At 43.1% G+C, this 19,125-nt stretch overlaps 2 protein-coding genes across 2 annotated transcripts in view; both read right to left on the minus strand.

Moving 5' to 3' along the window:
• ppp2r5eb (protein phosphatase 2, regulatory subunit B', epsilon isoform b) overlaps positions 1 to 4,007 on the minus strand; it is a 35,102-nt gene extending 31,095 nt beyond the window's left edge. The window contains exon 1 of the mRNA XM_054795999.1: positions 3,804 to 4,007. Within this exon, the coding sequence (XP_054651974.1) occupies positions 3,804 to 3,841 (38 nt within the window). The 5' untranslated portion in view covers positions 3,842 to 4,007. The remainder of the gene's footprint in view (positions 1 to 3,803) is intronic.
• An 8,725-nt stretch (positions 4,008 to 12,732) lies between these two features.
• On the minus strand, positions 12,733 to 16,420 carry wdr89 (WD repeat domain 89). The gene is made up of 2 exons (XM_054796666.1): positions 16,280 to 16,420; positions 12,733 to 15,896 (listed from the first exon to the last, which is right to left on the minus strand). The coding sequence occupies exon 2, from the start codon at positions 15,878 to 15,880 to the stop codon at positions 14,744 to 14,746; it is 1,137 nt and encodes a 378-aa protein (XP_054652641.1). The 5' UTR covers positions 15,881 to 15,896; positions 16,280 to 16,420; the 3' UTR covers positions 12,733 to 14,743.
• Positions 16,421 to 19,125: the final 2,705 nt, after the last annotated feature.

A 19,125-nucleotide genomic window follows, 5' to 3' on the forward strand; every position in this document is an offset into this window, starting at 1 on the left:
ATTGCTAACATTCAGGGAGATGTATTACCTACAAGTTTTCAATAACAGTCTTTTCCAAAAGTGCTCACTCTCTCTCAAGTTTGGACCTCAGATAAGACAAGCCACCTTCCTACCTACCCTAGGACATTCAGACACACATAAACAGAGACTCACACACAAAATACACAATGCATGCAGTTGTGAGACTTGGAGTCGCCACAACGGGAGGAAGCTGAGGAAACCTTCATGATTGTGTGTGAGTTGCTGATTGCGCTGATCAAACAAAGCAAGCACACAAACCACCACTTTGTTTGACTTCTTTATGCAACAGTTATTTTAGTTTTTTTTTTTTTGGCTAAAACACTTGACGACAAAAATCAACACTACATAAAAAAAAATTTTAAAAAAAATTGTACAACTTGTAGCATCAAAACATTGACGTTTTCTTTATTTTCCAGTAAAACCTGTTAAAACACAATGGGGCCTACTTCATCATTTTTTATCTCTGAAAAACTGCCTGAATGGCCTACAATCTAAGCTTCATCTGTGTGGCCTTTTGGAAGTCTTTTCTCCTGCTGTAAGGAGGCCTATCATCATGGCAATCTGTTTGCATGGAGCTAACAAATTTGATTAAAAGGTGATGGAACAGCAGCACGGATGAACACATGTGACAGTCATGAAGACCAACAAGTGACCCCGATGACACCGAAGACCAAATGACAACGCTGGATGAGATGCTTATGTAAGAAGAATGAGACGCTGCAGGCCACACTCCAAAGCTCAGCCATCACCTATGCTTGCAAAGTGTGTGCTCTTCAGTCCGCTGCCTGGGGATGCTGACAAACTACTGACTTGCATCATGTACAACAACACTGAAGTGTGTTCTTGGTAACGGTCGTGATGGCAAAGGAGCAGGTTAGCATTTGGGCTAACAAGTGATGACAGCACTGTCTCCATCTACATACCTACATGAGCTATAAAGATTAATGTGACACCATTGAGCATCAAATGCATCCTCTGAAGGATGCTACCTCTCATTTGGAACAACTATCATAATGTGCACAGAACCATGTGGAGATTATAAGTGAAGAAATGAAGCTGTAGATAATCTAATTTTTTCTACTAGTCGGATAGGACGGTGCTAAGGTTTAATTAACACGTTAATTGGTTTAATGCTGACTACATGCAGCAACATGAGCAGCATGCTACTTGCATCACTTGCAGGCAAACAAATCATCGTTTTTGGCTGTTATCTTTGGGTTTCATTTCAGGTAAGTTAACACAACAACAATGAACTACCATTGTATGTGGATAACAAGAACTAAGCACCAACAACAAACATGTAACTAACTGATATGTACAAAAGTGCCCACAGGGCATGTTGGGTACACCAGTGGCATGCTACAATTTACAGTAATCCCTCATTTACCGTAATTTCCGCAACATAAGGCGCACCGGATTATAAGGCACAGTTTCAATTTCGAGGTCTATTTCTGTACTTCACCCATACATAAGGCGCACAGTTACGGTCTACAAAAAAAAAAGCCAAACAGTGAGTTAAGTTGAACTTTATTCTATTATTTAACAATACACTCACTATATTTTGTTTTTTTAATCAATCTTCTCCCACAAATCCATCAAAGTCCTCATCTTCTGTATCTGAATTGAACAGCTAGGCAATTTCGCCATCAAACATGCCGGGTTGCCTCTCATCATTGTTGGAGTGGGTCTCATTGTCAGGTGGCTGTTCAGCAATGATACCGGCTTTCGTGAAAGCTCGGTCAACAGTTAAAGCAGATACCTTAGCCCAGGCATACACATATGGTGGCGTACCTCGCACGGCGCTGCCTCCCAGTCTTAGTAAAGGTGTGTTCGCCGTCTCTCATCCATCGCTCCCATCACTCGCAACTTCACTTTGAATGCCCTGTTTACACCAATGACCAGTGGTTGGAGTTCTTTTGTTAATCCTCCCGGAATGATGGCAAGCTCCGAATTCATTTGCTTCACTTGTTTTTTCCCAGTAGCGGTGAGATGGGCACGCATGGAGTCACGGAGGTAAATATAGAGACTGTGCCAGAGGTAAGCGTACATACTGTCAAGCGGAGCGCTTACCAAAGTTGCACAACATTTTAAAGATTTTAGAACTCAGTGCACACATAAGGCGCACCGGATTATAAAACGCACCGTCGACTTTTGAGATTAAAATTAAAATTAATGGCTTTTAAGTGTGCCTTGTAGTGCGGAGAATACAGTATCTTGGTTCATTGGTTCAAGGCCTGACCGTGATAAGTGAATTTCCGCATAGCAGGATTCCTTTTTTTATAAATGGAATATCTTCGTAGTTAGAGCATAGAAAACCTGTTTACGACCTTCTAAATATGTTTTTTTAGCATTATTAAGAGTCCTCTAAAAATAACACCCAGTCACTTTTACAATTTTATCACCCAATATAGTAGACATAATAGTACAAAATAAGACATCATAGACATAATTAATACATGACATAGACTCAAACGTAATTCCTACGGTGGTTATTGTCTCATCAATGTAATGTTACACCTAGTGACTAGTGTAGAATACGACTCTAATGCTGCTGTTTGTGGTTAAGGAGAGACTCATGATGCACTTCAATCTCTTCATTAACATGTAGAGAACGCACATGCAGTGAACATTCACACAGGAGCTGCTGTCAGCCACAACTCACACCACTCACTCACACTCGCCACACTGCTAACAGTCAGCTAAACACAGTCAACTAAAGCTAACTAACATCACATACATCACTTCCCAGGCCGCACCCCTTAAAGGTGTAGTATTTTCGTTCATTTAGCCATTTTTATGCTTGAAAATGCTTAATTTAGGCCAAGCACGCATACAACGCATGTTACATAGAGTAAAGGGAAATATCCCGTGCATGTTAATGGGCACATCTACCGCTGCATGAAATTAAAAAAATAACTAAGTCAGTAACTTAATCTTCTGTTTTTAAAGAAGGTCTGAAATCATGACAATGTTGCACGTTGACACAAACCAAAAAGCTTTGTTTTACCTGTCCACACACAAACACCGAAATTAGACTATAACACATCACCTTCAATCTGGTATTATCTAACAGCTCCACCATGCTAAGAAAGGCACAGCTGTGACGTACACCGTGACATGATCGGCCTTATTTTCCTTCAGCAATCCAAATCAAAGGTCCAAAGATAGAAGTGGCCTTAATGAGTACTAATCAATACATCCGGCGCCATGGCAACAACAAATATAAAGTCTTTTCAAATTGGAGAAATAACAAATTCATTCATTCATTGTTTTTAAATTCTACCATTGTCATCACGGCATTATTAATAAAAGCTGCATCTTTCACAAGTTTATTGACTCACACCAAAAACAAAAACTACATTAATCTCCTTTTAATTTCCTGGACTTTTTTTTTTTTTTTGATCACCTCTAAAATGAAGTTACTACCAATGAAGAATCTTCACCACAGTATTCGTACTATTTCTATTTTCCTAGCGTTCAACAGAAATTGCCTCATATACTGTAGTAATCAGGTTCAAACCTGACCCAATTAACAATCAACAGTAGCAGTCTAATGATGACATGCAGTAAAACATCATTTAAAAAGTCAAACAACGCCCCGATGAAGCATCAATGACATGCTTAGCAAATAATAGACTTCTGATACTGCGTCAGAGAGAAATGAATATTTGACAAGCTCAAAGTGTTTCCATCACCAAATGAGCATCAATCTTCGCTTCAGACAGCTAAAAGTGACTTTCCAAATAAGAGGGACCCCCTAGAAGACAACAGTCTGCACTTACCTGTGCAGAGGGGCATTGGCCTCCCCATGTCCAACCATCAGTGCCTCACTTTGTACGTGTCGCTAGTGGTAGGCTAATAAAGGAAAATGTCCAACGCAACAAATACACAATAAGACATTAAGAGAAGACAGGAGGTAGAGCACGCAGATGTCCGGGCACAGCAGCCATTCCCTCCTATGTGTCTTACATAAGCAGCCTGATGACATCACAGCCTGGCAGGGAGAGAGAGGGTGAGGGAGGGATTAAAGAGGAGCAGGAGGAAGGTGGGGAGGGGGGGGGGGGGGGGGGAGCCAGCAAGAGTGATACAGAGAGGAAGAGGAGGGAAGAGCCGCTCCACAGGAAGTCAACAGGGTGGAATCAACAACACATACATACAAAGAGGGATTTCAGCGGGTTGAACAATCTGGCCTATGGGTCCAAGGACAAAACTTCAAGCACAAATCAAACATGATGGGTCTTTTATGCGGCACCTCACGTCACCTCACTTGTTTCCCCAAATTGAAACACTGTACAAGTGCGATAAATGACACTTTTTATACTTCATTTACACTCCAGCACCTTCACAGCGATGTTACGTTGTGCTATTATCTTATAAACACATGAAATGCATTTACTGTACACATTACGCACAATTATTCAGTCAGACCTATCTTTGCAGAACAATGGATCCTCATGCATATACGATACAGTGTTCTCAGACACTTTGGGGGGTAAAAAAACAAAAAAAAAGCAAATTTGTCCTCTCCAAGAATACGCCACTTTCTGACCACATCCGCTGTTCAACTAGTCAAATCAAAGGTTTTCACAATTTATATACAGTACATTCATGATAACATGTAATGCTTAACAGTGGTTTGGCATATTTTTGTCCTTTTAAGCATTAAAAATAAAAATTTTAAATATCACATTTTGGTATATTTCATGGCAGCCTCAGACGCGACCACAAGGGAGGGCTACATATTCGAGATGCCGCCACTGATGCCGTGTTTTTATTTCTGAGTTGGAAAAAGTTAAAGCGAGGTGTAGGTGATCATTTCTACGACACTGCCATGTGAAATCAATGCGCCGAGCAAGAAAGCTACGGTAATGCTTAGAATGGCCCAAATACACAAAATGCTGTAAGTATTACATGTTATCATGAATGTATCTGTTACTACATGGTCACAGCATGTATATAAAATCATAAAAACGTTGTTGGAGGTTTCTGGAGGTGTTTGTGGACGCCATAGGTGTATCCCATTACGTGCACTACTGAGCTGTCGCTTTTTGTGTGTTTTATTGATATAAAATAAGGATCTCAAATAAGGTCTCAAATAAAGATTGTGGATGAAGGGCAAAATTTTTTAAAAAATGTACACTTTTGCTTAAAAGATACAATTCAAAAAAGATTTATTTTAAAAACAGAACAATTTGATACGATTCCATACAGTGTACACACGATACGATTCAACAGCTACAATTGTTGACGTAGACATTTATCTTACATTATAAAATAAAGAAGCCAGTTCGCTAAAAGTGGCATTCTTATAGCATTTTCAAATGTGTAAAAGCACGTCATATCCCCAAGCGTGCTGTAAAGGCAGGGGTCCTCAACCAACGGGCCAAAATATATACATATATATATATGATTTGTAAATACATCACATTTTATGTAAAACGATATCAATTTTGGAAATATGGGACATTATTTTGTTCAAAAAAAGAATACTGTATACAGTTACAAATACCACAGTTTTTGCATGTTTAATGCAAGCAGATACTTGTCCCACTTTTTTTGATGGTCCTTGAACGCACTATGTAACTTTCTCCGTCGCTGCACAGATAGACTACTATACTGTATTTTTCCCCTTTTACTTTCACCTCATATTAGGTTCCAGATGCTAATACTATGTGGGAATGCATGATGGTAAGATATGATGACCTTATTGAGGGCTGTGCATATCTGTGGTGCACAACCTCACTGAAAAACAAAGTGTAGGTTCTTACTGGTGGATGGTGGCTCTGTATTTATTTTGTGCTTTTAATTTGATGTTTTACCCGTCATAGTTTTACACAATACATAGTAAATAAGATCGCTATAATGTACATATGTTTTGCGTCCGAGTTGAAAACCTTTCCCGGTGACTAGCTAGTGCGCTGCTAATGCGATTTGTGTCAAATAGCTGTCCTCAGCTATGCCTGCTGCTAACTAGCAGCTCCATCCATTCATCTTCTATGCCGCTTATCCTCACTAGGGTCGCGGGTATGCTGGGGCCTATCCCAGCTGACTTTGGGCAAAGTCAGGACTGGTCGGCAGCCAACCGCAGGGCATATATAAAGAAACAACCATTCACATTCATACCTATGGACAATTTAGAGTGGTCAATTAACCTAGCATGCATGTTTTTGGAATGTGGGAGGAAACCCGGGAGTAACTGGAGAAAACCCATGCACGCATGGGGAGAACATGCAATCTCCCCACAGAGATCTTCCTGACTGTGTGGCCAACATGCTAACCACTGGGCCACTGTGCGGCCCCACTTAATAATAAACAGTTTCATTTAAAAACTGCATTTTGCATTCAGTTGTGTTGTCATTGACTGATATTTAAATTTATTTGATAATCTGGAACATTTAAGTCTGACAAACATGCAAACTAATAAAGAAATCAGGAAGGGGGCAAATCCTTTTTCACACCATTGTACACCACCATGAGTGGACGGTTAGAGCTGTATATTTGCTCACATGAACTTTATTCTGAACTTTGCAGCAGGTACAATCCCCACATACATATACATATTATACACACACATACAATTAGCCCGGATGTCTTCCTGTACGGTGAAAAAAGTGGCTATATTCTTCACAATTAATGTGAATGATATGTAGTATTCTACACTGATTACTAGGTGTCAGTAATCTTACTGTAATGTTCAGTGAGACACACCAACGCCAGACTTGATCGCCAGAACAACAGGCTTTTTATTGCAGGTTTGAACTACCTCACAACAGGCACAATAATCCCTAATAAAAATCCCTAATAAAAACACGAGCTACTGTTGCTGCAGTAATCCACGCCAAGATAAAACTCGTCCGTCTTTTGCACCACTTCTTCCAAAAGAAGGATGGGAACAAACAAGGGATATTAAAAGGAGCGTTAGTAGTAGTTGGTAGAAAGTGGAAGAAGATGCGAGCGTCTTCATCAATGGACACAAACAAACAATGGACAGGCGACAGTGAGCAGGGATACAGCAGGAAACCAACATAACACAGAGCGATTTGTGAGGTCTGATTTTTTTCGAGGAGGCATTTTTGTCATGCCAATGTATTACTCTTTTGAACGCATATTGTTTTGAGAAGCCAAACTCCTTACTTGTGAAACCCGAGCGACTAACTGGAACTATGTTCTTCATCACCGAAATCTGACCAGAACTGGACTTAGGGGACCGAGTTGGGGGTGAGCTGCTGTTGATGGGACTACACTGCTGATGGGGATGTCATACAACTTCATGTCAAAAAATCCGAACTATCCCTTTAAGAGAAGAGGGTGTAATGTAGGAGGACTCACAGTGTCACCATACTTGTCCTGATTAATTAAAGTTGACATTTTTATCTACATTTCCTATGGGTTTTCAAATCCAAAAGTCTGTTTGTGTCACATTCCCAAGTATAAATACAGTCAAACTTGTCTATAGGGCCACTATAGGGAGACTGCAAAAGTGGCCGCTATAGACAGGTGGTCTCTATAGACAGGTTGGCGTCCAGTTTGAATGTTGACCAGTAGAGGGGGGGGGAAGGAAAAAAAAAGGGAAAAAAATGAATGTTGACCAGTAGAGGGCACTGTGGGACCGTGGACAAAAGTTGTACAGCACTACTAGGCTTGTTATTATCCACGACCCACAGAACAAAGCTGTGCTAGTAATGTCTTACGCTTGTTTTTAATATTTTACTTTTTATACGGCAGAGTGTCATTACAGCTTTAGTTCATCAGGAAGTGACGGGAAGTGACGGTGGGCGTCCCGAGCAGGAGAGCTAGGCTCAGTGCTAGCTGTGAGTTTCGAGAGAGTTGGGAAGTGTGTTTATGTTGGCCTGGATGTAAAGTCCTGCAGTGTTCTCCGCTGTTAATAAAGCCATTAAAGTGCATCGGCGACGTGAGTCTCTCCTTCCCCACAACAAGCGGCATTACAGTACTGACCAGTGCACATCGTCTCACACCAGGAAATAAACGGTGTCACTTGTTACAGGCATTGCCTGGACAGCTATGTGGTGGGGCTTGTTTAACCTTTACCTTGTGGGCAAGCAGAAAGAGAGACGAGACTGGATGTGTGTGTGTTCTGAGCTGCTCTCTGGTGGCCGCGTTCAATAAATAAAGTTGGCAAAAGCAACAGGAGAAGTTTCCTTCTTTGCTTCAGAGCTGAATAACACCGAAAAGTTAACAGACTAGTAGCGAACGGAAAAGAAGATGGCTTTTTTTGTGTCAAATACAGAAGATGAGGACTTTGATGGATTTGTGGATGAGGATTGATCAAAAATAACGTGAGTACATTCTAAAATACTTCAATTAAGTACAACCGAACTCAGTTTTGCTCCCGCTACTTTTTAAAAACATATGCCAGCATGGTTTTAGCGTGCATCCAGTATTGTATTGTATTGTAGTGTCGCTGGGAGCACGTCCTGTTCCCAGCCTACTTTGCGGTAATGTTTTGGTGCAAATGGTCTTAAAGTTACATGTTTGACCAGGAAATAGCAAGCTCAAAAGAAGACGTTTTTTTATATGGAACAACTGATAGTTTGTGTGGATCTTGTGAATGATTGTGACTGAGCTAGGACTCAGTAATTAAAGTCTACACACGACGGCTTCATTGATTGAAAAACGAAACTTTTTCGTGCATGAAGCTTCTACTTGAGTCGGTAACTTGGCCGCTATATGCGGTCAGATATTGACCAAGAGAGACAAAATGGGTGGCCGCTGGCCGCGTTGGACAGGTGACTGCTATACACAGGATCTATAACATGTAATTTGCTGCGGGGGATTTTTCAGTGGCCGCTATAGGCAGGTGGCCGTTCTATAAAGGTGGCCGCTACGACAGGTTTGACTGTACTAGCATTTAATACTGTACATCTTAATGTCAGCTGTCAGTCAAGAAACACATCAGGATTTTTTGCATATATTCATTTATTTGTGGCGTCCCTTCACAAATAAATTTGGACTACCACAAATAGAGTTGGCATTACCTTTTTTTTTTTTTTTAGATTTTTAAGACCCTTAAACACATTATAATGCCACTACAGTATATGTGTCGCTTGTTGTTCCAAGTCCATCCTGTTGATGGCACGGTAACTCTACTTCTTAACACACCTCATAAAAACACATTCACCGGCTGTGATGCGCTTTTTGGCCAATCACGAGCTTGAAAAAGCTGCCACAGCTGACTTCGTCTTGCCTTATAATGTACCTGTTTGTCAATCTAGTGATACACTCCTGATCAAAGTTTTAAACACCAAAAAATTGCAAGATTTTACATTTTGCATTGTTGGATATTGAGGAGGTTCAAAGTAGAGCTTCCAAATACAAAAGTAAGTAATGTGAGTGAGACAAACCCATGACTTGAGTGAGCAATTTATTGCAAACAAGCATTAAAGTGAAATAGGCTGTTCCTCGGCTCATCTCAAGTTGAAGACCACAGCCTTGAATTCGGTGGATTCAATGTCATTTGCTGTCAGGTATTCACATTTTCAAGATCTCTTGATGGCAAAGGCAAAAACGCTTTCTCTCTTCCAACAACGTGGTCGGATTGTTGAGCGGCATTAGCAAGGCCTCTCACAGCTATGTGGAAATGTTGCAGAGGGCATCCCTCATGACTGAAGGCCCTCATCTGTGTGGTAACAACAGGACAACGCTGCAGTTCACAACGCTCGCCTGACAAAGGTCTTCTTCCAGAGGAATAAGCTTACTCTTTTGGACTATCTTCTGTATTCGCCAGACCTAAATCCCACTGACAACATTTGGATTTAGATGGCAAGGGAAGTTTACAAAAATGGACATCAGTTCTAGACTGTGGATGGGCTCTGTGAAGCCATCTTCACCACCTGGAGCAACACTCCCAGTAGCCTCCTGGAAACACTGACATCTAGCATTCAAATACATGATTAACAAGAATGGCGCAGCTACTCATTACTGACTCCTTCTTTGAAAATGTTATTTCCATTTTAGGGGAGTTTCAGGGTATTTTTAAGCTATGGTCTTAAACTTTTGATCAGCTGATGAACAAATGGTTGTTTGCAATGATTTTCTAACTTACTCCCATTTCTTCTTTTGCATTTTGAAGCTCTACTTAGAACCTAGTTAAGATCCAACGGTGCAAAATGTAAATTCTTGCAATTTTTCAACTGGTCTTCAAATTTTGATCAGGAGTGTATATTAGATGTACAATGACATGTACTTTATTTTTTAAAATAAGCGTACACTTACAGGAAGCCCAGGAAACATGAAGAAGGTTTGGGGTTTTTTTTGTTGTTTTTTTTAATAAATCGCCCATGCAATTTGATTTTCTCACACCAGGCGCAATAACCCCAAATAAAAACACAGGCTACAGTTGCAAACAAAACTCAACTCTGAACCTCCGACGTATCTTCCCGTCTGCCCGCCTCTCAGCTCCCCTAGGGAACACATTTATTGCAACACACACAACCATGAATCTTTTTTGGCTTAAATGGCTTATTTACTCTTAATATGTCTACTATATTGGGTACTATGAGTGTAAAGGTGACTATGGGGCATTATATGATGTCAAAAGGGCTCTAATAATGTTAAAAACTGTATTTAGAAGGCCGTAAACAGGTTATCTATGCTTTAACACAAAACGTCGTAAACCGAGGACCAACTGTATTGTGTTTTAGCAAGTAGCTAGAACTGATTTGAGCTTATTCAGCAGTAAATGCTGTCCTGTGCAATATCGATAACACAGTATAATTTGTATGAAGGCTGTCAAGGAGATGACAGCAAATATAAATCATAAATTGACATTGATTCTTAATGGCATCATGATGCTATTGACAGTAACAAAACAATTAAGTAAAGCAAAGACACGCAAACACATATACAGGGCTGATAAGAAGGTGGCAGTTAGTCCATCCTAGTGCTCAGATAAACACTGGAGACTTTGAATGCCCAATACAGTCCAAATGGTGCAATTGTTTGAACACACCTTCACAAAGTGACAATGACATCACATGATGCATCACATGATGCCACAGTGCCAGTACACCTTCATCTGTAACATGGACATTTAATGCATTTTACACATTTTCAGACCACCACCTATTTACCGTTGATAGAAATACGTTCAATTGACATCCAGTTTTTGGATGGAACATCAACTACCAACGGAAGGAATGTGTCCCCGTCTTGATCCTGTTCCCGACACACACGAAAGCACCGTGCACAATAACGACGATATCAGTTTACAGTGCAATAAGGAAGAGTTTGTGTATTGACACATTGACTAGCATTAGCAGCGGATTGCACCATGAGGGGCAGAGCTGAGTAGCTCATGTTGGGCCCGTCAGCAGCACAACACTCCTAACTTGACAGCTAGCGTTAGCCAGCTAGCACCGTTAGCCTCCCGATTTACTCTTTCAAGGAATGCGCCGCGTTTATCGCTAGCTAGTTGGCTTCTGTGCACACATAAAGCATCTTTGTATTGTTAGGACGGACTCCATCCAGGCAATGATGACAAGGAGCGCACCTAAAGAGACAAAATGTCATTGTAGTTCGCTAGCAAGCGGCTAGCGCGGGGTTAGCCCAAGTTGAAGCTAACCCTTAGCATGCTAGTCATCATCGCCAGGCGTTGATAGCATCTTGCAAATGAAACACAGCACATAGAAACATCAACAAACATATGGAGTCTAAGTCACTGTATCTGCTAAATAACTTTACCTGGGCGGATTCGGGCGATCACCCATCATCCCAGATGTAAATACACAGGCAGTGCTAATGCTGCTAGCGATAGCTCACAGACTGACTGGGCGATGGGTTGGACACACAGTCCCAGAGTCCAGACAAGCCGCTCTGAGCGCTCCAGTGGGGGTACTTTACCTTGATCCTCTGCTGTTCGCAACGGAGACGGCGGCGAGGAGGAGTTATCCTATGTTTGGGAATCTAGCGGGGGCTACGTGCGGGGCTACCTCCAGCTCGGTGCGAACAGCCTTTGCCAAGCAGCGGCGGAACAGCAGCAGAATGTTGGCCTCAAACAGCCTATGTAGCCTCCTTCCAGCCGAGCAGCCCTCAAACTCCCATCAAAAACAAAACGCGGCTGTGTAGAAGCGATGGCGTTTGGCGCTATTACATTCCACCATGAAGTCCTGGATGGTGTTGGTCTTCTCCTATTCTGGATCTTCTCAGCCTATTGTCAACACTGCTGGGCTGACACCACGGCACACATAACACAAAACACACTAACCTGCTCGGCGGCTCTGGGAGCGTCCCGACACGCTGATTGGCTGCTTCGAATGATAACGGCAATGGCGATTGGACAAGGTGGCACGTCAGTCAGTCAGACGGGCGGACGCAGGCTGTGAAGCCGTCAGTTCGGTGGAGGAGCAGCGAAGAGGAAGGAGATGGAGGCTGGAAGCAAAGTGCACTTTGGGAGCGTTTGTCTCCTCCACTCAGCGCGCCGGAATGAGGCTAAACCTGTCCAATGCCCTGCCCCGCTGCTCCGCGTTCTGCCGGCCCTCTTAGCCTGGGCTCACAAAGTGCAGAGAGCCGCAATGGAGGATGCCAGCATGTCCGCTATCAGATCAAAAAGGACGTTAGGAAGTTGCATAACGAGTCAGATAGACTTTATTTGAAATGATTGCTTGCAGGGAGCTAGTGATGCTGTTCAGTGGCAGTTCTAGCTTCACTGGCGCCCAGTGCTGCGAGACAGCCCTTTCTCTTTTCCATATTTTGTTGACACTTAATCATCACCCCCTACTGTGACACCTGATCTATCAGTGTAGGCTAAACCAACACAGCTTGACTCACAAGCCGCTCATTTTCATTACTTCATATTATCCTACTGAAATAACTCAAGTGTTCTTGAGCCACATGTAAAATGGTCAGAGGCAGTCTCTAGCCTGGAAATCCTCACACACCACTAAAGAGCAGAGGGTCATCGACTCAAACCACTACCTCACACAGTGTGCTCCAAAGTTGAACTTTTTGGAAGGTGTGTTTCCCATTACATTTGGCTTAAAAGTAATGCCGCATTTCAGAAAAAGAACATCATACCAAGAGTAAAGGATGGTGGTGGTAGAGTGATGGTCTGGGGCTTGCTGTGATAAATGGAACCATAAATTCTGCTGTCTACCAACAAATCCTGAAGGAGAATGTCCAGCCATTTGTTTGTGACCTTGAGCTGACACCAACTTGGGTTCTGCAGCAGGACGATGATCCAAAACACACCAGCAAGTCCACCTCTGAATGGCTGAAGAAAAACAAAATGAAGATTTTGGAGTGGCCTAGTCAAAGTCCTGACCTGAATCCTATTGAGATGCTGTGGCATGACCTTAAAAAGGTGTTCATGCTTGAAAACCCTCCAATGTGGCTGAATTACAACAATTCTGCAAAGATAAGCAGGCCAAAATTCCTCCACAGCGCTGTAAGAGATTCATTGCAAGTTATCACAAATGCAGTTGTTGCTGCTAAGGGTGGCCCAACCAGTTATTAGGTCTAGGGGGAAATCACTTTTTCACACAGGGCCATTTAGGTTTGGATTTTTTTTTCTCCCTTAATGATAAAAAGTTTCATTTGAAAACTGCATTTTGTGTTCAGTTGTGTTACGTCTGTGCGGCCCCTTGCTGGTCTTCCCGGGGGGGAGGGCTCTCTGGGCTGGCTCTTGGGGCGCTGATCTTTGTGCTGCCTGCCCCTGTGGGCCTGGTGGCCTTCTGGCGGCGGGGGCTCGGCCTGGCTATTTGGGGCGGGGCTCTCTGGGAGGTGGAGGGCGGCCCCTTTCCTTTCATGCATTCTCAGTGACAATTACACGCCCACACATTCTTGCACCTTTATATACATGTATATGAAGTCTTCCCCACATACAGAGATGCCTGTACATACAGTATGCACACTCACAGTACATACGTACTTCCCCACATTACTCACTGAGTTAACCAGGGTGTTATTATGTTGTTGGTTTTATTACAGTGACGGTGATGTCAGCAGTGTGATTATATTTTTTTACAATGATATGCATTACAGTTATTGTTATTCTGTTCACTATCATAGTTCATCATTTAATTACTACTAATATGTGTGACTGTTTCAATGCAGCATTGTCATTGTGGTTGTTGATATTATTTTGTCCTTTCCATCAGGGTCTTTATAGTAGTCACAGACATTTGCTGATGTCGTTCTGTATGTTTCTGTTGTTCTGTTCTTGTTGTCACAATTGTCATCGCTGCTGTTGTCCTTGTCCCTTTTTTTTTGTCCTCCTCTTATTCCCCCCCCCGTTTTCTTTTCTCTTCTTCTCTGTCCCCTCGTGCTCTGGTCCGGTCGCTCCAAATTTGCTTAATAACAAGCATCAAAGTCAAATAAATTCTGTATAACAGGGGAAGTGTAAATCACACTTCTCCCTGGCAGAGTAAATCTGTTGAGCACTTGAGGGCATTTACATCTACAATTCTATCTGCTTTAAAGGCTGGACAGGACAGGGGTAAAAAATAATAATAATAATAATAATAATAATAACAATAATAATAATAATAATAATAATAATAATAATAATTGTGTGACCAAAAATATGCGAAATTGCAGGGCCGTGAATGCTGAATCGTGAATGTGAGGGGATCCACTGTCATTCATTTTGGCAGCAAAACTTTATAATAATATCTCAACTATGGAAAAACGTCAGTGCTGATGACAGCAAAGCAAAGTGGAAATGTGACATTGACCACAGTTGTGTCCTAAAAAGTGACTTTCACAATTAAAATGTACTTTTTAAAATCTTGTATAAATGTTTTCTGTGAGGTCTCGATTTCACTTTCAAAGCAGAAGCACTTTTCATGGACTCCTTTTTGCCTGTCGTCAGCTCTTCTCCTCCCGGTTTCCATAGCAACAGCTGAGCGTCCTCACCCCCAGTGACCAGCGCACCCCCGGACGCGTCCCACAGGAAGCAGCGCACAATGGAGGCGTGTCCACCACGGAGGCTTCTGAGCAGACGGAGCCCCTCGCCATCACACTCCATCAAGTGAACATCGCCAGCGTTGCTGCCCCCAACCACCAGCAGCTTGTGGGCGTCCTCCAGCCACACCCCTCCTACCAAGTAATCCAAGCTGTACCCGGGGGCTGTCAGCACCAAGCTGCGCGCATCACGGCAGCTGAAGACAGTGAGTGGATGCTCCGTGTCCAGCTGTCTTAAATCCCACAGGTGCAGACCCTCGTCGTGGCTGAGGCACAGTAGCTGGCTGTAGTCATCTGCACACCAGCTCACTGCACTGGCGGAGGAGTCGCTGTTACAAGTCGCCAGCAGCGCCTCTTCCTCCGCCCCCCGGCTCAGGTCAAACACGTTGACGAGACCATCGGTGGAGCAGGAAGCCATGCGGTCCTTGTCGGTGGGGTGGAAGCGCACCTGTGTGATGTCATCACTGTGCGACTCAGAGTACACGCCCAGGAGGGATGCGCCAGGCTTCCTGGCATCCCAGAACACCAGAAAACTGTCCTTCTCGTTGACCTGCTCCGTGCCAGCGCACAGCAACATGTCAGCGCAGCTCAGGTCGAAGCTGCAGAAGCTGTGGGATGAGTCGCCTCTAAACAGCTGGGTGGAGGCTGTCCCCGGGCGGCGAGCATCCCATGCCCGCACTGTACCGTCCGCAGAAGCCGAGTAGATGAGGTGTGGGGAGGTGTGAGCAAAGGTGAGACCGCACATAGGTCCACTGTGACCATGATACTCGCCCTGCAGCTTTAGCGTGTCCTTGTCGTGCACATGGATGGTCATGTTGGAGCAGGAAACTGCTAACACGCCTTCTGGCTGCAGGGTCATGCCGAGCAGGTAGGTGGGCTCCTCGGGGCAACATCGCCGAGCGATGGACAAACTACTCAACTTCTTCTCCAAAACCTCCATGATGACATCCAAACACCTTCAGCAAAGAAATGATAACTATTATTCAACAAAACAGTACCTCTTATTAGCCATTCTCTCTTAAGCTACTTTAAGTGTCATCTATTTTCACTTTATCTCTTGGCATTTCTGTATTTAAGCCCTCAAAATGACCACAGCAAGAACTGTCATAAAGCGTCATTAGTATTGAAAAGCAAGTCCAGCAGAAAGAGAGATATTTTGGACAAACCGAAGCCATCTATAAAATTTTCGTCGATGAAAGTAACGCCCATACAACATCAAACATGATTAGCCGACGAACCGAGCAGCTACATATATTTAGCACAAGTACTAAATGTGCCTTATTTCCACCGCAGTCTGGCGAAGCGTTCAAAACACGAGTCAAGTCTTGAATTCACCTACCTCGATGTTTTTCTATTCTTTTAAAGTCAAACGACCTCCTACAAGAACGTTTAAGTCGATTATTAATAACGGTTTGTTGCCTCGATTCCACAATATTATGTACCGGTAGCTTGCTAAAATGCGCATGCAGGACGACTGTGTTACAGTGTTTACAGACCGGAAGAACATCCGTCCAAACAATGATTCCGCATCGCCCAAACTAGCAAAGAGTGTAATCTTTGTTTTTAACTATTTCTGTATGTTTTTAACATACAATACGCTACGTGTATCATGTTTGTTCACATGTGAAGACATATTGTAAACAAAATCAGGACATCGATCTATTGAAGCTATGTTGAAATGTATAGTAATGTATAAGTATTATTCTATGATGTCATTATATTTTATTAGGTGTTATTCATGTGTTTTACTATGTGACTTTTTTTTTAAACCTGAACTATTCGAGAAGTTGTGAATCCTAAACTCTCCTGTAGGTGGCAGCAGCTGCTTCTCATCAAAGTTTCAATGCTGATCAACCCTTTTTTGGACTTCAACTGAAGTACTGTACTTATAAATCATAAATGTTTCATGTATGAACGTTCACTTTAATATTCAGGTATGTCTTGCTGGGACAGTTCAAAGACAGTTCTGCATTCTTTATGGGCTAACCTTGACCTGAAGTCAAAAATGCTCACCTCGCCTCAGCTGAGGACATAGAAAAGAAAACAGAAACTTTGAATGTTCAGTTTTAACACAGCAAAGCCTTCATCTTCCTGGGTCACACTTCAGTGCTTCCCACTGGAAGAGCTCAAGAAGAAGAAGAAGAAGGAGAAGTGAGCATCTGGATTGTCTCTGTAGCAGCGCCAAGTGGAAAGCTGGCCAGACGACAAACCGCTTCACCACATGTTCAAATGTGAATCAATGAAGCAGCTGCAATGTCAGAGCTGACGTGATGACGCAATCAAAACCTCCATCCGTGGTCTCAGTCTGGCGTGATCTACCACTAAATGTCCCTCACATGAGACAGAAGCCAGTAGAAGTGATGGACAAGCAGACGTCGCACGATAGCAGGACATCATGCAGCTGTGTCCTCACTGGCTGATTTGAACAACGACTTTGATGACAACTTTGAACTTTTCTGCTGGCAGCTAACACTGTCAGTCTCTGTTCCTTGTGAATAATAATAATAATAATTATTATTATTATAATACATGTGTTTTGTAGAGGACTTTACATTTTGGCCATCTGAAAGTGCTACGGTAGGGGTGGGCAAACCTTTTGACTCGCGGGCCACGTTGGGTTCAAAAGGGGGTCGTCAAACAGTGCAACACACTTACAGTGCAATGAAACGGAAACACAACACATCCACAGAACGTTAACGCATCACATAAATCAACTACTGCGACTACGTGGGTTATAAACAACAACTTAGCGCTAAACATAACACCTAACTTAAATTGTTATTTGCAAGTGCCCGCAAGGCATGCTGGGTAGTCCTGTGACAACAACAACAACAACAACAATATGAACTATGAACGATAAAACATTGGATGTCAAGAGTATGTTAGCATTCCTCCTTGTTTACTTCCCTGACGACCTCCTCAACATATTTTGCAATCAAGCAAAAATGCAACAAACACGGCGAAATGTTGGTGGAGCGTACCACAAGCTATCCAGCATGCCTTGCGGCGGGAATGGATATGGGTGTAATTTTGGCATGGGTATTGTGCGCAGACATTCATTCGTATGCCCACATGGTGCAGTAGGCAGGTTATGTTGTGCGTCACGTGCGTGTTTTTGTATTTTGTACAAGCCGGAGATTGCATCTGACTATTTCCCGTGCGACTGAAGCGCGCCACAACTGCACTGCAAGTTATGTTGCCTGCTACAGCTTAGATGGTAAAGGTTTAAAAAAAGGAATTTGGAAATGCCGGCGGGCCTGATGTGGCCCATGGGCCGCAGTTTGTTTTGAAGTGTTTAGCTGAAGAAAATTAAGCTTCATTCACGCCTCTCTCTCCTGCAGACAGGTGGTCAGTGTAGATGTTGACGGGGAAGCGGAAGAAGTGGGGGTTGTTCTTAAATTTAATTGTGTGTCATCGGCATGGCGGTGGTAGGATATCCCATGCCTGCTGATGAGATTGTCAAAGGGGAGCAGATAGAGGGTGAAGAGGATCGGGCCCAGCACTGAGCCCTGAGGGACACCACCGATGCGTGTGTGACCTTCCTGTTCCCAGGGCCATGTGCTCAGTCCTGTCGATTAAATATGAAGTGAACCAGCGATGTACGGTGCCAGAGAGTCCAGTGGTGTTTTTCAGACGGTGAAGGAGGATGATATGGTCGACTGTATCGAAGGCAGCTGTTAGGTCCAGGAGGATGAGTAGGGATGAGGAACCGGTATCTGAGGTCATTGGGGACCCTGACCAAAGCTGTTTTTGTGCTATGGCCTTTTTTTCCAAAAGGTTGTTTTGTTTGAGGTCATCCTGAAGTTGTACTGCAACTGTTTTTTCCTGAACCTTGGGCAGAAATGGAAGATTGGAAATGGGCCTGTAGACGGAGAGAGCATCTGGATCTGGGGTGAGTTTTTTCAGTAGTGGTCTGATGACAGCAGTTTTTAATGCGGATGGAATGTGGCCGGCCAGGAGGGAGTGGTTGAACTGGGTGATGAATGGAGAGATGGCACAGATGTTGGCCTCCAGGAGGGCTGAGGGAAAAGGGTCCAGAGCACAGGTGGTTGGCTTCATTTTGCTGACGACCTTCTCCGCCTCCTTCTTCCTCTACCTTCAGGAAGTGATAACTTGGCTCCAAGGATTTCAGGCACAGATGTTCCAGTCAAACACATTTGATTTGGAGGTCTAGTTTCCATTTTC

Source organism: Dunckerocampus dactyliophorus, chromosome 13 (genome assembly GCF_027744805.1).
Source record: "Dunckerocampus dactyliophorus isolate RoL2022-P2 chromosome 13, RoL_Ddac_1.1, whole genome shotgun sequence".
NCBI classification, from domain to species: Eukaryota; Metazoa; Chordata; class Actinopteri; order Syngnathiformes; family Syngnathidae; genus Dunckerocampus; species Dunckerocampus dactyliophorus.